This window comes from Thermobia domestica, chromosome 7 (assembly GCF_964235325.1).
Source record: "Thermobia domestica chromosome 7, izTheDome1.hap1.1, whole genome shotgun sequence".
Taxonomy (NCBI): domain Eukaryota; kingdom Metazoa; phylum Arthropoda; class Insecta; order Zygentoma; family Lepismatidae; genus Thermobia; species Thermobia domestica.
The window spans coordinates 263,966,180-263,988,583 of record NC_137460.1 but is presented as its reverse complement, the minus strand read 5'-3'; the positions used below and the strand labels follow the sequence as shown (position 1 = coordinate 263,988,583).

General features: G+C 34.0%; 1 protein-coding gene across 2 annotated transcripts in view; it reads right to left on the bottom strand.

Moving 5' to 3' along the window:
- The window catches only part of LOC145690881 (uncharacterized), a 93,051-nt gene that overhangs the window by 22,042 nt on the left and 48,605 nt on the right, over positions 1 to 22,404 (bottom strand). The window contains exon 1 of one of the 2 annotated variants that reach the window (XM_081766284.1): positions 13,056 to 13,964. The exons of the other annotated variant lie outside the window; for it this stretch is intronic. Coding sequence (XP_081622410.1) covers positions 13,056 to 13,384 — 329 coding nt within the window. The 5' untranslated portion in view covers positions 13,385 to 13,964. Of the gene's footprint in view, positions 1 to 13,055; positions 13,965 to 22,404 lie in introns of those variants that run through there. 2 annotated transcript variants of the gene reach the window in all.

Sequence of the window (22,404 nt, the reverse complement as noted above, 5' to 3'; positions counted from 1 at the left end):
TTTTTTGAGATAAAAGAGAGGAACCATCATATCGCTCTACAATCAGGTACGTTCACTTAGATGTCATGTTTTATGGTCTTCTTACAGCTTTTGGAGATAAAAGATGAATGTGGAAAGCAGAGGAAGGACAGCATTGGAAATTTTAAACAGGTAATTTATTTAGAAAGCGATTTCGGACTTTGAAATTGTAATAATATAACAACACTTTTAAAAAGTATGGCTATACCGTTTTGGATGCGAAGTTTCAGTATCGAGATCTTGTCAGGATGATCAAGTTCTGTATGTTTTTTTTTTTTTTTTTTCAGGTGTTTCCAGTTTTGGGAACCAGACTTCATAATAGAATTTTATTATCAAATCTTGAAATGAAATTAAATGAAATCTTTCAGTTTTACGTCCCGCGGATATGCCGGTTAGGCTAAAGGAGACGGAGATGGTGAGTAATGAATGAAATGGTGGAATCAAAAAAGTGCGAGGAAACGGAAGCACGACGAGAAAACCCACGCACACGGTGTTTGTCTACCACAAAGTTCAATTGGCAGGGCTGGGATCGAACCCGGGACCCCAAGCACCAGAGGTAAACACTACCACTGAGCCACCGCGGCCCCTTATCAAATCTTGTTTTGAGTTTTTATTCATTCTTTTTCTTATGTTTATATTAACATCTACCTGTCCCTATACAATTAAGCATTTAGAGAAACGTTAGGCAATTACAGATATTTACAAACAAATTAAAGAAGCACTAGCAATAACTACAATTAATCATACAGTTAAAATTTTGGGTAATTAAAAAACTGTGCTCTTCAGATAATGAATTTTTTTCATTTGACGTTGTGATTCTATAATGTGAAAATATGCCAAATTTGTAATGTAAGATTAAGTCGCTGTCAAAATTCTGTAAATTAAACACAATTTAGTATAATATTGAAAGTAATTGACAATAACGTTGAATTCGATAAAGCTGTTTGTTGATTTGTTCGTCGTTCGATATATATATATGACGTATATTATGAAAAGTGAATGTGCATCCATTGTGACTAAAGAGACCTGAAGTTAATTGAGTTCGGAGAAAGCGATATTAAAAGCTAAGAAGAGTTGAAAGTTAAATATAATCCATCACTACTTTCGTTACAAAATTAAAGTGAGGAAACCAATGCGGCGCCTGGTTGGGTTACAGCTAATGTGTAGATTCGGCAATTGCCTACACATTTCAAAATTTTGTTCTAACTTTTAATGTTTGGCATATGGAGAGAAAAGTATAATAGTAATAAAGTTGGTGTTCGGATTCTAGATTTTGATATAATACTTAGTTTTGGTTTGGATTTAGAGAAAGTAAATTAGATGTTATTCTTTTTAATTTTTTAAAATAACTCTTTGTTTTCTTGTGCCGGGAATCATAAACCGATCTGGAGAAAAAGAAAAAGGGACATCCGCTTACGATTCCACGGTACACTTTAATACGATAAACACCGGATATTACGATTCATCGATAGTACGGTGTGCCTACGTCAGGTAGGCAGTATATTGTAAAATTAAGCGTTATGTTATGAGAACATATTAAGATTGCTACGTACGAGTAGGCCCTCAACAACATTAATGTTTAATGAAAAATTTAATATTACTGTTATCTTGTATTTCACGACAGTGACAAATGTTCTCGGATGTGACTTTATTCTCGATAAACATAAATTCAATTGCTAGTATGACACACATAAGTATTGGCTAGCACTCTTTAAAAGGTTACGTTTGTAAACCTAACAATCTTGTAGGTAGGAGCGGGCCTGAAGTAATACTAATGATTAAATGATTTATGGATTGAAATGCGGAGCTGTAGCATTAAATCTTCTCCCAGGGTATATCCCTGAATGTTAACAGCCCAATTAAGGCTGGGAAATTAATCCGGAGGTGTCATGATTTGAATGCAGAAGGCATGCAACCAGGGTGGTATGTAAGGTCTTAGTGTAGAAGCGATTCATTCCAATCGTCAGGGGCACTGCGAGCTTCAAGTGTAGGAGACTAAGAAAGCGCCATTGGCTTTAGGAACCAATTCATTAACCTATCTCTTTTTATGAACGACTTACAACCTGAGTTGTCAATTAATGGCGCTCCGTAGGCTTAACCGAGGTTTAACTCATTTATTGTTTTAAAATATTCAAACGCTTATTAGCTACGTTGTATAATGTAAGTATATAGATAGATATTTTAATTATTTTGTAGTGATATGTATATAGATTTTCTTTAGTTTTGAATTCTACTAATTCCATGAATAGATTTTATAGATTTAGTGATGAAAACATAATTAGTATCTAATTTTTGCTTGTATATTACTTTTAAATATACGTATTTACGTATTATGTTAGAACATTTTAATTATTTTTTAAAAAAATGAATGTTGAAAACGAAACTAGTAATTTTAGTGCGGAAAACGTATTAAAAATGTTGTTTTCGTTATTTTCTTGGATTTATCTATTGCTCAACGACTCACCCAAAGGAAAGAATATTTAAATTTTTTGTTTCCTTCTGTGTTAAGTATTTATATAGTTGGAATAATTTGGTTAATTCACTTTACTGAAGTTTTTATTCAGTTCAAAACAAATGAAGCAATATATAAAACTTTCGCTATAAGATTAATATGAATACAATAGTCATAGCTAACGAATTATTTTAATGTTTAACTGATTGTTTTTGTGTTAATTAGTTTAAAGAAGTGAAAATATTGCTTTAAACTAGCACTTGTCAATAAACTCACACAATAGTAATACTATGTAACGAAATTTAAATTGAATTTGAGTATTATGGTGTTAAAAAAAACGATATAAGAATTTTTTTTGATTCGTTGCGTAATCTAGCGATGGGTAGGTCCCATTGTTCATGGTGTGTTAAGGGAGTAAGGCATGAGCCAACTAGGCACGTGAAAATTGATGACGTTCATAAAGCGAACAAAATGATTGCGTATCAAGTATTTTGGAGCTGTGTACGTTTGAGTTCAACTAAATGGCAATTGAGCATTATAAATGATTTAGGGCTATTTTTAAGATGCCGAAAGGCTGTTGTAGAGTTGCATCCTTACATGAATTTACTGTTATAATGTATGCGTATTTTAACGTGATGCCAAAGGCTGTCAGAGGGCGGCTTACTCCGTAATAGTTAGTCCTTCTTGCTTCGCGAATGCGTAGTTTGTGCATGCTAGATGAGTAGGAAGCATTTGTTGTGCATCTTTAATATTTTGAAGGTGTATAGAACATCCCTCTTGTGATGCATGTTTGTGAAGAATGCCCATAAATGTGTTATTAGAGTTTTATTTTGCCATTGCCAGTGAAATGTTTGTTGAAAATAAGATTAAGTAATGATTGTATCAGCCAAAAATCGCGTGTTCTCTAATATTGTAAAGATCCGTGCATTAGTGTTGATGCCCATGTACCTGTTATAGTTGATGGTTTGGTAAAACAAAGTTTGTTTGCGAGTACTACTGATAATTAAAAAAAAGTAAGTTTTGGTATACTGGTTTAAATAACAGCAAGACAAGAGAGATCGTTTCGTGAGTTGGCCTGTGATTCCCAATTTATTTGAAACATTTTAATGAAACTTTCGTTTCGTCGTATGAGCATTATTATTATTGAAACTTGAGACTTTAAATGATTTTGTATTCCTTTAGAATTTTTGATATTTAGTAAGATGTAATACAATATTTTAAATAATCAGTATACAAGTAATGTTATAACTATTTTACGAAATGCTTGTTTTGAAAATTACCTTGTTTTATTAATGTTTTTGCAAAATGTTTGTTTTTAAAATTTTCTTGCTTTATTAATGTTTCTATGTGTATGAATATATATATATATATATATATATATATATATATATATAACTTATATAATAGTTTTAATGCAACATTGTATGTTGCATTAAAATTAGTAATTGAATATTACAAAATATTTTTGAATAAATAGGTTTGGGTATTGAATAAGTTTGTTGTAAAAAAAAGTTGCATATACAAAGATTACACTACACTAGATACACATATTAGGAATTTCGGCTTTACCGTTCACACCGTCAATTAGGCAACATTCCAAAAATTTACACATTTTCTATTATTGTTTAGTAATTAAGTATTTTTGTGTTAATGTCTACCTGTATATTCATTTAGTTTCAACTGTTTACTATGATTCCACATATGTTATATGTTCAGTGAAAAGGATTGGAAAATCAATTGAGACATCCATTCACGGTAAGAAACTCATAGTTGAAAGAAAAATAAATAAATAAGTGAATGAAAGAAAAGGACTTATAAACTGCAAATTTAATTGAATGAAAAAATAGGAACATTTTTATTAATGGTGGCTTAAATGAGGGATTATATATATAGCAGGTGGCTTTAACAACAGGTGGGATATCGTCATACAGGTTGATAACCTTATAGCTAACAAGTGAGAAGTGATTTATTATGTACAATGAAGTCCCAATATACATTTTTTCCATGTTGAACTTCCAGTGAATTGAACCTATATACAGGATGTTTCAAAATATAGTGTTTTCTTTAGTGATACATAACAGAAACCATTAACCCTCTGATGCCCACGGTAATCCTCACAATTGAATCAATTTGTTCACTCCCTTGTTCGGAAACAATAGGATATCACCGACCAGAGGCTCACTTTTTAGAATTTTAAAGAAATAAAACAATGTTAATTTTTAAACTTTATAAACCATATCTCGTATATAAAGAACCAATCTTGAATCTTTTTCCAGCAGTCTGCTATTTTGTACGTTTGTGTTAGTAACACTAGCTCCGGTCTTACGGCCATATATGGTCAAGAAACAGGAACCCTAATCATGTGAGCACGTGCTAACCGAACAAACGTCAATTTCATTTGAAACGTAAAATCAAACTCTAATTTTTAAGGCTTAACTCGTGAACTTCCTGATTTTATTTGGAATACCTCAGCGTTTACAGCTTCAAGTACAAAACTATGGACTTGTCCGAAAAGGTAGTATGAAGTGTGGTAAAAGCTATCAATACACACAAGTACTGACAAAATGATACAAAACTCATATGTTGGTGGAATTCAATCGAAAATAGTGTTAAAAAATATAAAAAAATGAGAAAAGGTGCAAATGAAATAAAGGAAAAAATACATAGAAACACAAAATATATCAAAAAACTGATACACAAGTAAAATATAAACCATTAGCTCTATAACCTTCTCGCCAGTCTTGGTTCCTTGTACTCTCACGTTCCTGCACTTTCGATTGGATCATAGAACATATTCCCCCGTGTAAGAAATATAATAAAAATGGACAATAGTTTTCGTTAAAGCAGTTTATATCTTTCTCTGCTAAAACCTTGGATTCATAGTCATCAACATGCTTTCCTAATGGAAACCTGCATTCAAGAATGAAATGCAGCTTAGACGGTATAGTTTTCCATGCTACTAACAAATTTTGTTCGAAAGGCGGGATGTACTTAATAGTATCGTATTTACGATAATATTCTTAATCTGGACTGTACAGGGCTAATTTATAAATAGCTAAATAACGCTATAAATATAGAAATAAATAATTAACCCACAAAGAAATTTGACTTAACATCGCTCTGAAATGAACTTAATTAATAATGATGATGTCAGCCTACAGGAGTTGTATATCATCATCATCATAGGTATTCTGCCTTAATTGGCAGGTCACTTGCCGCAGCTGAGAAGCTTCCATGCTCCACGGTCCTCCGCTAACCTTTTCGTCTTCACGTATGATCTTTCTGTTTTTATATCATCCATTAATTGTAGTCTCCTTCGCCCCCTCCCTCTTTTTCCCGCCACCATACCCTCGAGGACGTCCCTCATGATACAATCTCTTCTTAGGCAATGTCCCAACCAGTTTCTCTTCCTCTTCCTAATAATATCTAAAAGTGTTTTTTTCTCACCCACCATTTCTAACACTCACTCATTCGTTTTCCGCTCGACCCAACTAACTCTTTCCATTCTTCTCCACACCCACATTTCGAAGGCTTCCAGTCGATTTTCGTCACCCTTACGCAATGTCCACGTTTCCGCCCCATACAGCACAACACTCCACACGAAGCATTTTATGAGTCTTTTTCTCAACTGTTTGTTCAAGGTCCCACAAAACAGACTTTTCTTTCTTTTAAAGGCTTCTTTCGCCATTCCTATCCTTGCTTTTATTTCACGTTCACATTTCATGTCATTACTAAGAGTATATAGAGTATAGGAGTTGTATATAGAAGAACGAGAAACGTTTATAAAATACCCTTTTCAAAGGTACAACGAGAATATTATCTGATAAAATGCTGCTGCCCCATAACAAAAATTGAAAGTAACGTTACTTAGAAATCGATTCGTAGTCATAATGACCAACCTAATTTAAAGGAAACCGAAAAAGAAGAAACCGACGTCGGGCACATTTTTGAAAATATTAAGATTCTAATTTGTAAAAAAAAAAAAAAAAAAAAAAGATATTTTGCATAGTTCTTTTGTATTGATAAATCTATTCTTAATCTTCAAATCCAAAGTTTTTCTTAAATAAAAATACAAAATCCTGCGGGACTTGAATCTATGGCTGTCCTCACTTCTGTCTAAAATCTAAAAGCAGAGTAACAAAATTTATTTCAGTCACGTAATAAGAAAGACGTGATCTCATATTACATTCTCTGCAGTTAAAAGCAAAATAACTGGCGATAGCTCTTAAAATTCCAAACATGTTTCAAATAGAATGGTTGGGAATTTTTTTTATGGTTTGTACCTGGGATATTCTTGTATTCCTTTATATTCTCAAATAACATCTCAATTCATTTCACTCGCCTAAAGAAATGAAACGATCTCAAATTATGCCATCCGCAGAGTTAGTGCCGTTCTGATCACCAAGTTTGAAACAAGCTTAATGCTACGATCAAAATTTCTTTTATTGCTTGTCAGAATAAATTACATCTCACCAAGAGAATGGAACCACCAGCAGCAAAACAAATACTTTGCCGATACTAAAAGGCAAAGCAAATCAAGAATAAAAATAATATCAATTAAAAATGGAAAGCACTCACCGTTTCGCTATACTAGAACACTCGTGAATAATGAACTCATAATTGATGATTCACAGAAAAATAAGATAGCAAGAAGACATGTGCAATACTCAAGTTCACATTACTGAAAAATATTCCTTTCCGCAAAGGCGTCGATTTATTATAGCGAGCAAACTTTTGGTTATAATATACGTAAAGCTGCATCAGTTCCCGAAGGAGCTAGACGCTCATACTTTTAGGGATTATGCATTGAGTATCTACGAACTTAAAAAGGGGGTAACAAAGCAACTTTCATTTACTTACCGACTGATACGAAAATAAAAAAGAACGTAGTTGTCTTACACTTTGTTGTTCTTCCTCAGTCGTGTTTACCTTCACGACTGCTGATGTGCAAATGTCTTGACGTAAGCAGCGGTACCTTTTCTTCCGGTAGGTGGCAGTAGGGTACGAGAAAGGACTGATCAAGATGGCTGGAGGGATTGTGATAATTATGCCATGCTGCGATAATTGCTCGTTAACGGAATATGAAGTAGTAGAGATAACGATAAAGAAGAATAGTGAGGAAGCAGTTCGTGAACTACAGGAACACGGGTTACTGCCAGTGGGTAAGTTATGTTCTACATGTGGTAGTGATGCTGTTTTTTTGTAGGGAAAGGAACGTGTTTCGCTGTCGGAAAACACGTTTCATTGGAAATTCGAGGAGGAAGACGAGGTACAGTTTTTCCTCCTCCTTTTCAATGGAACGTTCTTTTCTAGAGCTAAACTCCATTTTTTAACGGTGATGCGCCTTATGGGTTACTGGTGTTTGAATAGTCGTCCAAACGTCAGTAATGCTATTATGAATCTGAAGATCAGCAGAAAAACATGTGTCGATTGGTTTAGTTTCTGCCGTGAGGTTTGCGTGTGCTGGGCTATGGATTCTTCTACTAAACTTGGGGGTCCAGGAATAACAGTTCAGATAGATGAATCCAAGCTCGGGAGACGGAAAAATCACTGCGGTCGTGTGATCGATAGCACCTGGGTTTTTAAAGGTTATGATGTTGGTTCAGGCAATGTATTCGTGTGTGTCGTGAAGAACAGAAGTGCTGAAGAGTTGTTGAGTGTTCTTCAGCAGTGGGTGAAACCTGGTACAATCATTCATAGCGACTGCTGGAAGTCATATGATAGGTTGTCTGAGGTGGGATTTCAGCACTTCAGTGTGAATCATAACCTGAATTTCGTACATCCCGTTACTGGTTGTGGCGAGACGCGAAGGACAGCATTCCGAGATATTGAAACAAAACACACCATTTCGTCGGACACTGGCCTCCTTTCTCTTCAGGAAAAAGTATCCCCTAGAAACGCGGTTTCACAACTTTCTCCTGGAAGTAGCCCGAATATATCCCTCCACTATTTAATGGTGAGTCGAAATTAATGCTTTGTTATTTTTGGCCCTTGTACTCTATATCTGCATGTGTAGTGGCCTTGTACTTTATCTATAGCCCTTGTACTCTATATCTGCATGTGTAGTGCCCTTGTACTTTATCTATAGCCCTTGTACTCTAAATCTGCATGTGTAGTGCCCTTGTACTCTATATCTGCATGTGTAGTGCCCTTGTACTTTATCTATGCTACATGTGTGTGCGGGGGGGGATTATCGCATGTTTTGTGCACATGGATACTTCTTACTGTTGCACTACGTAGAAAATTGATGGTATTTCATGTTGAAGTGGTAATAGAACACAGAAAAACTCGGATCAGACTGTATTCACACTTTATACTGGAGTGTGAATACAACATGATCTGGGTTTCCTCTGTGTTCTATTACCACTTCAACATGAAATAACATCATTTCCCTACGTAGTGCAACAGTAAGAAGTATCCTCGGGCACGGAACACAAGGAGGTTCTGATGTAAACTATTACCAACTTTTTATTATTACAAACAAGACTAACCAATAAACGCCCTCTTTCAACATACGTCGGAAATATCTTCAGCCTTCGAGCATAACCATGACAGGCTTTCTCTAACTGAAATAAACCACACAATGCTGCAAAGCGATACGAGTTAATATTTGAATCTAATGCATACTTATTTAAAAACGACAAGTTCAAATTCATTGTATTAAATTCATGTTACGGTTTTTTAATCGCACTTGCTAACTCGATCGTCGCCATGAAACGAAAATTCAATTATTCACTCACTGCGTTCCACACATACAAGCAGACAGAACATGTGACATCACATTAAAAAACTACCATATGACTGTCCAGAGACACCTAGTGAGAAAAATATGAACTACCACCAATTTTTCAAAGAGGACGTCACACAAAAGGCACGAACAATTCCAACAAGTGACTCAGGCGGAAACAGTTCAAGCAAGTTAGTGAACCGATTAAAGTCACTGTTTGAGTCTAATTAAGTACTCACCTTTAAAAAAAAAAGAAAAAAGAAATCGTGCAATTTTGGATGGGCTTCAGCCTCAAAGTTACAAACCCCGTAAATCTTCCACTGATTACGGTTCGAATGATAATCTTGGACAAAAGGAATAACCAAATCAAATCAGTTCATGAGGATCATTTTTTCTGTTCGTCAGTTGGCACTTTTGTGGGACATATGCTAAATTATTAGAATGTGGTTCCTGAATCGGTACCAGAAATTACATAATTTTCTTTACAAATATCGATAACTCAAACTAAGTACAGATACCGGTACCATCATTCTAATACCAATCTTAATAAAATGCAGTTTTTTGTAGAAAGTAAAATGTTTAAATACTGAAGGGAAACATTGCATAGAAACATCTATTCAACATAATTTTTGTATGTTGTGCAAAGTAACCCCACCTATGACACGTTTCACATTTCAATTTCAACAATAACATCAAAGTTCCATTATACACACTAAAATTCTACGAAACTGACTTACCATTGACGGAAATTCTTGTAAAATTTAGCGCTCTTTACATGACTGATTTTCATACAAGTACAACAACAAACCCTCCCGGTAATTAGAACTGATGCTCGTCCCCAACATTATCGCCAAAATACAGTCACATGTTCTGTCTTACAGGGTAGTTGAACCTTCATGTTTACAGTTCATCGTTCTACCGACAGAGGACTGTGAAACTCTTCTCATATTTTGTGGGAAGTAATGCCCGATGTGCAAAGTAACCCCTTGTTACGGTACCTAGTAACCACTGTAAGCGAAATGACGCATCAAAACTCAAGGTGGCAAATCTTAACACGGATCTGGAAAAATGTTTGGAAATGAAGGAATCCATATAATTGGGAAGTTACGCTCCTAATATATTGTTACTTTAGAACACAATTATACAACCAAAGAAAATATTTCAGGATGTTACCTATAAAATACTTAGGAACGTACAAGAACACATTCAACATGTAAGTCATAAGTTACCCTAAATACAGAATTTTGCGCTATCCTCGGTTACGCACATTCTGCGTAATGACGTAATCTGCATAGCAATCTTATTTTTGTCGGCCATCTAGCACATGCGGGTTAGCGTTGTTTTTACAATAATTCATATATAATGTACGTTCACTAATTCCCTAAAGTGATCCTATATTGAGAAATGGAGGTTCATGCTCAAGAAATGATCTCTGGGAATGTAAAAAGTCGACTTCCTTGAAAGAAATAAGTGCAGCTCTGAAATGAATTAATATATGGACCTCTACAATTAATCAACATCCATTTGTTGGTTAAAATCAGGGTGCGAATTACCGGGGGGAGGAGGGGAATTTTCCCCCTCTATCGCATTTTGTTCCCCCCCAAAGAAGTCTGCTGAAGTATCCCCACCGGGGATGCTCGCTTTCCCCCTCAAACTATGCTTAGTATAATGCCAAATTTCACTGATTTTTGTTATTTCTTGTAAATTTAATCTTCTAGCTGTATTTCGAAATGATCGATGTAAACTGTTCAGTTTTGGTCATTTCTACTTAGGCCTACCACCTAATTACCCACTATTTTCAATGTTGTTTAGTAGAACTATATTATTATGACTACGGTTGTTACTTGCAACTGTACCTTCGTACCCTTCAGTTCGTCATCGTTTGTGAATTTGAATGTACTAATTGCGTATAACAAAGCCACATATAGATTTATAAATGTTCTTAGCGGTTGGCCAAGAGGAAGTAAACAAATAGCTTCTTCTACCATACTTGGCGAAGTTCGGATATATCATATTCATCCTCTATATTTGTATCGATTATCATCTTATTTTAATTTTTGTTATAACATGTTATTTCATTTTCCAGTGTACTCTTTGTTAGCACATGGTCTTCATTCCCTAGTAGGTTGTGTGTATGCAACTCAAAAGTTGCATTTAATTTGTGAAAATTAGCATAGTAATGACTGCTTTTACAGTTTACGGAAATGAACTTTTGAAACTGTACTCAAAATCTGAGATATAGGTATTCTCTCGTAAGTATATGTTAACGTACACGCTGGGGGATACGCTCCTAGTGAGCAGACATGTTAATGAAGGTGATTTTTAGGTGAATAAGCGAATAATTCAAGAGTTGTTTCAGCATTTGTTAATACGGCTGGTTCTCCGTGTCATTGTCCGTGTCTGTATAAGCATTTCAACTGGAGCGGGTTTTTTTAAAGTTAACCCTTCATTTTTCCATCTTTTCGCTGTACAGTTTGCTGTCCACGCAATTAATGTTGTCTGAAAAACTTCAGTGTAATATTTTACTTTATTTGAATAACGTAGCCCATAGTGAATCAACTCATCTTCAACCTAACAGTAAAGTAATTTTTAAGTGTTGACTTTCTGTGCCCATCACGGAATCGATATTTGGAGAAAAAAAGTCGTGATGAGCACAGCTTTAGCGGGAAGTAGAAGCACAAGCTCGAAATTTGAATTGAGAGATTTTAAATATTTGGCCTTCGATTTGACCTTGATGTGAGAAATCGGGACCAGCAACAATCCATTTCTTATTTGGTAGGCTAATAGATTTTCTTTTTTTTTTTTAAGAAAAATGTCCGGTTTAACTGATAATTTTAGTGGTTTTCACAAGACTGAAGTAGGTTTCTCTACGCAACCTGTATGTATTAATGCAAACTGTAAGCTTTCAATATGAGTGGAAAAATTAACATATGCTTGTGATCATGGCTATCGCTCGAGCCGAATTATTAACTAAATAAACCTTAGAGAGCTACGGGGACAAGAGTGAGTACAACATTAAAACACGTTCAGAAAGGTTTAGTGGGGTGTGTGTATGTCAGACAATATATATGTCATAGTTATTGTCGGTAGATTTATTAAATTAATAAATCTCTTATTTACTACAGATGTCACACACACACACACACACACACACACACACACATATATATATATATATATATATATATATATATATATATATATATATATATATATAAGGCATTTATTGTCTCATTTTGAAATTTGAACCTTCAGACTATGTCCTTTGGCCTAATTTTATCCCCCCCAATATAGATTATCTAATTCGCACACTGGTTAAAATATTGTTTATCTTGTATTTTGCTTATATCTTTCGAAGCCCTCCTGAAAAATGAGGCTAGACCCATTTGAGCTAAATCCTAAATAAAAACACAAACGCCCATAGTTTTTGTTCTAATATAATAAATTCCATGTTTAAATTTGGAAAATTTTAGGATAATTACCATTCTCACGATTTATTTTACATAAGTCTCTCTATAAATAAAACAATATCGTCGAGCACCAATATTTTAAATATGTTCAACAATTAGTGAGAAATCTGTAATCAATAATACTGAAATAATTATTTTATCAAAGTATGAACTACATATGATTTGTATGAGTGGTATCGATCTTATTATTATTTTTAAATGGTATACAGCTAGTCTATGTGCGCCATGCAATTTCCAAATTGTAGGTAACTAACTTACGTTCGAGATATCGCCCATATCTAAATATTTCTCGTGAAGTATTGCTTTTAACCAACGAAGTTTCCGAACGCATTTAACCGTATTAGCAATCTGAGCAAGTTAGTACGGTATATGTAAAATTGAACATTACCTTTCCGGCCGAACTGAATTTAAACTTTTTGTTGTTAATTGTTGGGAGTCATTAAAGTACGACACGCAAGTCTCCTGAACCACTATTTTTCTTAGCATTTCTATATTTTCAAATGCAGAATCATCTTCTACTGCTAATTCTAATTTCACCCTATCAACGTGTAGTTTCACATCCAAAGAACACATAGTTGTATCCTTGTCCATTGTTTCCTTTCCTTCCGTTGTAGGTAATATTAACTCTTTGTTGTCAGTCATCAGTTCGTATGTCCACTCTTTCCCTTCGAGTGGATCTTCCTGAGGTAAGTCAAAGGCAAATTCTTCTTTGCACATCAATTCAAACTTAACAGACGTCTCACCACCCAATGTGAATTTAAATGTAATAAGAATTTAACACTGTTCTTATACTTCCCTTATTGAGCTGAGCGAAGCGAAACTCTTATACTCGGGTTAGCCGTTTGGTTGTCCGCGAACTCCTCCTAGACCGTTTGGCCGATCTCAACCAAACTTAGCACGCTGATAGAGTATGTCGTGCTGAGTGACAACATAGTTCGAAATCAAAAATCCGATGTACCATCGAGGAATAATCACCGAAAAACGCTTCCTCCTAGACCGTTTGGCCGATCTCAACCAAACTTAGCACGCTGATAGAGTATGTCGTGCTGAGTAACAACATAGGTCGAAATCAAAAATCCGATGTACCATCGAGGAATAATCACCGAAAAACGCTTCCTGATTACGTAGTATAAGCTCGCTCAGCTCATTTCATTGCAATCGGGTATATCGATTGCATTCCTAGTATTTTATGTTGCCAATGTTAATGAAATGATTTACAAGAATGTTCACAAAAGCAACTTTATATTTCCAATCTTCTTCTTCTGAAGTTGCTTATTTCCTTAGCCACAACACTCTCTCGGCAGCATATTTGCGGATCCCAAACGTTTCAGCATATGAGATTGGTATCCTATAATCTTATTGGACAAGTATATACCGACGTCATGAATAAGAATCCTTGGCTGAATCATGAATCACAAAACGATTATGTTTTGTTTTTTCTCTGGACCCATGTGCTACGACATAGATATATCTGGTCGAGGGCGATTTTTTCGTATTTGTATAATATATTTATGGGCCATTCCACGCGAAAGTGAACCTGAACCAATATTTTCGAAAACTGTCAAAACCAATGAATTTTTACGTATATATGAAGTAAATGGAACGAAATTTACTTTTTCACAAAGAAAAACTTATTTATACTTAGAATTCACGTAAAATTTTAAACCTAAGTTGTGAATTTGTAACATGTCAGCTGCGAGGATTTTTTTTTATTATTATTGTTATCGGCAACATTTTACGGTATATTGTGCATGTTTGGCTGAAGTAACTTCGAGCTACTCAAGATGCTTCTTTTTGCTACAAGCTGCAGTTGAAAAAATGTTTACAGAATAAAAATTGTTTATAATATCATTAAAGATATAAACGTCAACTTGAGTGTCCTGCCCGTGACAGAAAACCACCAAAAGTTATTCTTCTGAATTACTAAATTTGAGAATGTGGTTCGTACTTAGCAGAAGTAACAATTTGCACGTGTACTTCACATTTACCAAATCTTCGATTAAATAATTTCGCTAATAATATATTTCGATTTATTTCAATTTGAAAACTTCTCCTGCCCGTGACAGTGGGCATGCCACTGGCGGGATAGTTTGTGTAGATTGCTTATTCATGATAGAAAATGATTCCATGCGTACTAAAATAAAGTTTTCTAAGCATGAACATTATTTACTTAAATAGAGGATTATCTATTACTGTCAGTATGATGTTTTACCTTAAAATAAATGTCATATAAATATTATCATTAGCGTCACCTCTCTGTTCGTTTCAAGGGAGCACTGGGCGGGATTGTAGTACGTACAGAAAGGCCAGTATGGAACTTAGTGAAACAAAAGAAAGTAATTGTAGAATGTGCTGCTGATTTCGTAGCAGCTTTAAGCTCTTCGTTTCAAAATATATCTGTTTTACCACTATCATCATCAGAAATTGAAAAAAAAAAAAAAGACCCTTTGAATAAAAGACGGGAAAATGCTCTTGTCAATTGAATTTCTCCAATCAAAACAGTTTTTCCCTGCAATTTAACAGCGAAAATTTGGTAGGTTGTCGAACTTTTAAATCAGAACTTCATCCGTGTAAAATCTTTAAATTTCTAGCAGACTTTTATTCAGATTCTGAAAATGATGATTCCGAATGCCATGAAGCTATCCTGATAGACGACTGATGAAGTCGTCGTCCTCTTCCACTGGGCTTGTGTTAGACCAGCTGTTGAAAATATAACACAAGGAACATTTTTGTTGGTGAAATTTTTAACTAGTGGACAGAAAAAGAAAACATAAACATGGTACTTTCGCACAAAGCCCAGTGGAAGAGGACGAAGAAGTCAAGGAAATTCGTATGAAGACCGTAAGCAATTGCGGTAAAATTTTCAAGACTGTTGGAGATGTGTCTTACGTGCATTTCGATCAAATAATACCTGTGATACCAGCAATGCCGTGCCGTGGTGGAAAGGGGACAGCGGAGTGACGGACCCGGGCGTCAAAGTAAGTAGGCGCAAAATTTAGGAGGAAAAAATAAAAGATATATATAAAATGGAAGGAAAAAAGTATTAAAAAGTGCTCAGAATCAAGGAAAAGCAGGGTTTATTTTTGAAAATGTTCTTACGCGTCGCACCAAGCATGGTGACGCTTTGCGGCTGGTCTGTCGATCTCATTCATATTTACGGGGGCGCCGTCGCGACGTGTCGTATACTCTTGACCGGGGGGCACGGGCACTGGATACCAGCACATATTTTATATACTGTTAGACAGTGTTTTGTACGAATTTCCCAACAAGGTGAGTGTAAATGGGCAAATAGAACCATTTCCTAAGGTGTAGGTGGGGAGAAATAAGTGTACGACATATTATTTTTATATGATAAATGCGAGCCTCAAGTAAAGTAAATAGAATTATTTGTGTACAATGCTATAGCAGGACAGCAGAAATTGGCTTATTTTCGATTTTATTTCATTTTTGAAATCATTCTTATTGAGATTTTGTGTCTTGATTCACACGGTGTCCTGCCCGTGACAACCATGTGTCCTGCCCGTGACACAGTAGAAGTTTAGTTTATTTATTAATATAAATATTTGGCAAATTTCTCTTATGTGAAGTTTGTTAAAAAAATTTATCATTTATACATTTCCGATTAAATAAAAACATTTTGAACTAAGAATTCACAGAGTTTTGTAACATTTATTTGGTGTGTCAAAAGTCATTTCTCTTTTTTGTCCCCGTTCGTGACAGACGTATAGGGATTAATATTTTCTACTCTAAACAGAAGAAAATACTGAAAACATATTGAAAATCAGCTACATATACTTCTAAGTCTCTACTGCTCATATATCATACAATTAGCAGAATTTATGTTGTACTTTTAGAAATATACAACATTAAAGCATCAAAAATGTAGTGTAATTGTCCAGCCCGTGACGATGGAATGGCCCTTATTGTTTCATTTTCGCTTTCTTATTTCTGAAGAATATTTTAGTAGAATGTGTGAGAACGTATCCGAGCTTGTAGAAGAAGCTAATCTTCCGAGAAACTACACATACTTAACCCTACAACCACACCGTGCTTTTATTAGGACATGTATCACATTTTTTATTAGGATATGTTTTAATACTGGAAATAACTTTAAGATTAGACCATATGGAAGGTCACCCTTTAAATATTGAAAGGCAGAACTTAAATTATTTTAAGTCCTCGTTGAAAAACCTACAATTAGGCAAACGAGTAAAGAAAATGAAAACGGATAATACAGTACAAACAAAACCCGTAGTAGTAAATATAATGTATGGGAGAGGTAGTTTTATAATAGTAATAATGGAAATTTTAGACCAAATAGAATGTATTGGTCTAATATTTCAAGTTGTAGAAACTGGAACTCGAATGGTAGATCAGTAATCCTCGCCAAAACCAAAATCCTGGCTCCAGTGGTGGATCGACTCCAGGATATGTAATAGATTACAGTACGATTCCTCCACCGTACTTACCTATTAATATCTATGTGTTTAAACCACCTTTTAGTCAGTTTCCGACGGTAACTATGTTTAATCCATCGTTGTCAGTTCCTATAATTACCGCAGTAAATTTGGCATAAAATTCTCTATATCCTACGGTTGGTTTGAATTCTGCAAGTTTGCATTGCTCGTCGGCTGGAAGTCTTCCTAGATGGGACAGCATAGTGTGCAGCCGCCCTAAGAGGAGGATGGAGTCTGCTTGCTGAGACTTCTCTCCCCACAAGAACCCAATTTAGATATAAAAGATCTGAAATCTGAATCACAGCCTTTAATGTTTATTGCGAGTTTTGTATTGAAGGATAGTGGCAATTAAGATAAAGTAAACGTGGAAGTTTTCCCATCACCAGTAGTCAACTGTGATATAAGGGAGGATGTATTTCAATTGTCTTTAGGTATGGACGCGAAATTAAACCTCCTAAATTATAATATATGGTTAGCTTTTTAGAATCAGTAACCTTTGGCTAATTTGAAACCGGTAACAAAAGTGCAATTGAGCACATTTGAGGGTAAAAAAGCTTTGTAGTAAAAGGATCAATAGAATTGACTCTTTATATACAATAAAATTTATTTAATGTTCCCGTGTTCGTAGTAAAAGATTTGAAAGCCAATCTATTACTCGGATACCCCTTTCTTTACTAAATTTAATGCAATAGTAGATACTAAAAACAAACAATTAACATTGAAATCCCATAAATAGAAAAAAAAATAGCATTAGAGTTTTGTGTCCGAAAATGTTACTGGTACATTTGAAACGTGAATATCAGAAAACTTTGGGCGAACAAAAATTATCCTCTTTAGAAAGGAAAAATAATCCGTTGGGTGAACACAATTCTATCTTATCAAAAATTAATGATTATAGTGAAATTTCCGAGAAAAAACTGAACAATTATATTCGAGGTCTTCACGATTTAGTTGACAATACAATATAACAACTGTACAAATTGTTACAGTTATTTGTTAAATATAAATTTCTATTTTGCGAAAGCCTATTCGGTGTAAACCGTACAAATTTGAGTTAATGGATCAGGAGCCAGTTATTGGAAAGATATATCTAATATCGCAGTTGATGCGAACGGCATTTGAAGGTGAAATATGAAAATGGATAGATTTAAGTATTGTCGAAGAAAGTCCAGCCAGTTATCGTAACTTGATACATTGTTTAAAAAATATCAGAAGGTGTTAGGTATGTAATCGATTTTCGGCAATAATAAATAATAAATTTCAATAACAAATTTCACCTGAAATCCAAGTAGAACCTATTAATGAAATTCATGCTCGAATTGCATGTGAAAAATCTTTAGACCAATGGATGCCACAATAGGATATTATGGGACATGGACTTCCTACAATTCATGTTGTCGCTAACTTGATCTTCAATATGTCAAATCGGTAAACAAATTAAAACAATTTTTATTTCGCTGTTCTGTGTATATTTCCTTACTGGATATTTAATATTGGACTTCTGAGAGAAATCTAGTCGAATTTATTGACCGCGTCTACAGCGACATCCCCCAGTCTCAATTTAGTTTAAGTTCTATCTTAAAATAGGAAGAGATTGAGAAATATATACATTAAAGTCAAGAGGAAGGTAGAGGAGGGAGAGAGAAAAGAAGGAGCATAGAAGGAAGAAAAAGGTTTAGAAAGGTATTCTGAAGGAATCTATTACGTTGGCGATAGAGAGAAACCAGAAGAAAATGTTGCAGGAAAGGAATGTTCGATAGTCTATTGTTAATACAGAAGAAGATAAAAAGGTAGAGAAAGAAGAAAATAGAAATGAATTATGGGATATTTTTTTAAATATAGTAAAGAAACTTAAATATATATTAAAAGATACTTCATATCCAAATTTTATTATCCAAGAATCCATTTTAAACTGATCCTGATGAGGGACATGTTCCTCTATACAACTCTGACTCTGACATAACTAGTTATTATTTATTCAGACACACACAAACAAATCGGACAATGTATCAGTACAGGTAAATATATTAAACATATTTGGAAGGAATCTATAACCTAGCTACAATTTTGAAATATTTATTACATATACTAACTGTAAAAAACACAAGGAAAGATATTAAATACATGCGTACACACACGTGCATAGATATATAGGTATATTAGTATATATGGAATGTTAAATTATATCTGTTGATATTCAGAAGTGAAGAACAAAATTTATAAATTTAACTTTATAACAATAAATCGTATATTATATGCTGAAAGTTTAAATAAGAGAAATTGTTAAATGAGTCCTTTCTTCGTTAACTTGGATAATGTTACTTGCTTATTTAAAGTGTTCATATTTCACTCACGTATTGTTCAGGCACGTTATCTTCTTTATTTAACATACACATATCCTGATTCGTATTTATTTCGAACTGACACATATTCGGTATATACAGTTATCAATGTATCCGTCTCTCAAGATACGAAATTTCTATTATCCAATTAAGTTAAACTGAATCGTTAGTTTCGTCATTTTGTTGCGTATTTAGTCAAAATCAGTATCACTTACAGGTTCTACAATAAAGCCATATTCATATAATTTAGGAGCACAACGAGTTAATATGGTTCTTTATTATGGTAGTTGCCAAGTGTGGACTTGTCATAGAACACTTGGAATTATATTGGCGACATTACTTATCACTTTCAAAGTATTAGCACAATCACTAAGATGAAACGCTATTGTTTTTTTTTAATTCTGTTGTAACGAAGAAGATAGGGATATATTTACATGGTAAGAATTACAAAATTAAGGATATGCTTGATATGAATTTCTAGTGCCTTCTTCTACATACATTATGCAATTAATAAGCTCATACATAGTTGTTAGTTACACATAGGTTGGACTACAGTCTAAGGACAAGGATCATATTTAAGTGCAAGGCGGTATATTATAAATCTACAGTTCATATATGTCGTGTTTCCGAAATTAATGCAAAGAACGTAAATTTCACCGCAACCGATCGCGGAAAGTAAGGAAACCCTTTACCAACATCAGACAAAGTATTTTAGGATTATAATATACTCCTCAATATAACAGGTACATTCATTACATATCTGTAACTCCATATACATATATTTACTCGTTTTTTACATTTTTTTTAATTTCCCCGCTTAATATAATTTAAAGGCTGCATAGCTACATCACATACAACGAAAAACACGACATCCGAGATGAGTTACCGCATGACCCGCAAAAACATGTTTACACCTTTCTTAATCCTTAGTAATTCGAAAATAGTACGTATTAAGAGTAGCAGACAGCCATGTAAATTAATTTATTGAAAATTTTTGCAGTTTACAATACCAATTATAAACTAGAGGGAGTCAACAATAAACTCATGGACCAATATATTACACAGGAAATTCATCTCTATAACACGGCATTGCAAAAACAAAAATGTACATAATGAGCACTACAGTGGTATTTAAAATATTTAATGTTATTTCACTCAGAAGAAGGTGAAAGCAAAGTTAAATCATCTACCGGACTATATAACAAACGTAAATAACCCCAAGAATTATATCATGCAACATCCCAAAGAAACGTTTACTTTCAAATCAGATATGCTAAATGCTTACATGAATTTATAAGTTCAAAATGGGGCGCAGGTTAAAAATCACAGAGAACAGAATACAGACGGTTAGAAAAGAGATAGAAGTGCACAGAAGAAGGTAAGATAGATGCTAGATACTTCAAGGAAAGTCTGTGCCCAGTATATAATTTTCACAAAGGCAAAGGCATTGTGGAAATCCTACTGCTTACTGTGTCCGGTCTAACTATTTTTGATCTCGGAAATACTTGAAGGTAAATATGGTTTCTTAATTTGGAAATTTCTATTACAAAAAAGATTCCACCCCTCAGAAAACAGTAAAGTCCATACTATAGTATATAGAAAATAGTGTAGAAGTCAGCAAGAGAAAAAGAGATACTAAATCGGATTAGCCAGAAATTAAAAAAAATAAGTAAATAATATTGTCCTAGCAAGTTGTTTGCCAAATTCTTGCTAGATATTCCAATTCTGCAAGGTCACTAACATTGTACTTCTGCTTCCAAGGAATGTCTAAAAATGGAAACAATAATAGTTATATAATAAAGGGGGGACTAGAGTCTGATACGTAAATTATGAATCTTTACTGCATGATACTATTCACTCTCATTCATCCTGTTACCTCTATGAACAGTGACGAAGTTAACTTAGTAATGTAACGTTGAAAAAAATATCTGAAAAGCAACCAAGTATTAACCCACAAAGCAATGAAATATTTTCAAAACGTTTCTAAAACCTGCCATAATTTTCCCTCAGAAAATTTATCTTACTTCAGGTAAGGAAATATATTCCGTATATTGTTGAAAACTTTTTCCAAATAATACTGAAAATATTCTCTGAAAACACTCAAAAACATTGTAGAAATATGTTATACGCCGTTAGAAAAGTTTTCCAGAAAATGTTTTCTATACGATTTCCAAATATTACTGAAAATATATTTGAAATATTTTATACAATGTTAACAAAATATTTTTTTAATGTTTCGCACGGAATATTTTAATATTACTTACCACTAACAGTAAATAATTTGTTAAGAATAAATATATTTATTAAATATTTACATTGAATGGATAGACTAGCTGAAATGTTTTTTGAAGATTTGTAATCCATTTTTAAGAAGTTGTATAAAATAATTTTAAAATATTTTCCATACGTGACAAAAAATATTTTCTGTACATGACAGAAAGTATTTAGATAATATTTTCCTCCATATGACAAAATATTTTTCTTATATGAGAAAAATATTTTGCGAGTATGCTTTGTACATCACACAAAATATGTAGAGAATACTTTCTGTACATGATAAAACCCAAAGCCCATAGGTCAATTTGGTTACTATTTCAAATATGAAAACAAGGCAACGAAAAGTACAACGCTGCCACTGTTGGACAGCATTGAATGAAAGAAAGTGTGGTTCGAAATTATTTGGACCAAAGAGAAGGGAAAGAAAGATATAATTCAGGACTCAATTTGCCGTATTTTGTATCTGCTCTCTTCTCCAAACCTGTGGTTGCTACGCACTGGCGTGGATATTGAAGTCGTATGTTTATACTAGATTGTGTCTCCTTTATATTCTTCTCAGTGTAGCTATTTTCAGGCCACACATTCTCTCATTAGTGTGGTCCAACATGGCTTAAGGCAACGTATTTTCCTTATTGGGCGGTACACTAGTACAGAAACAAAA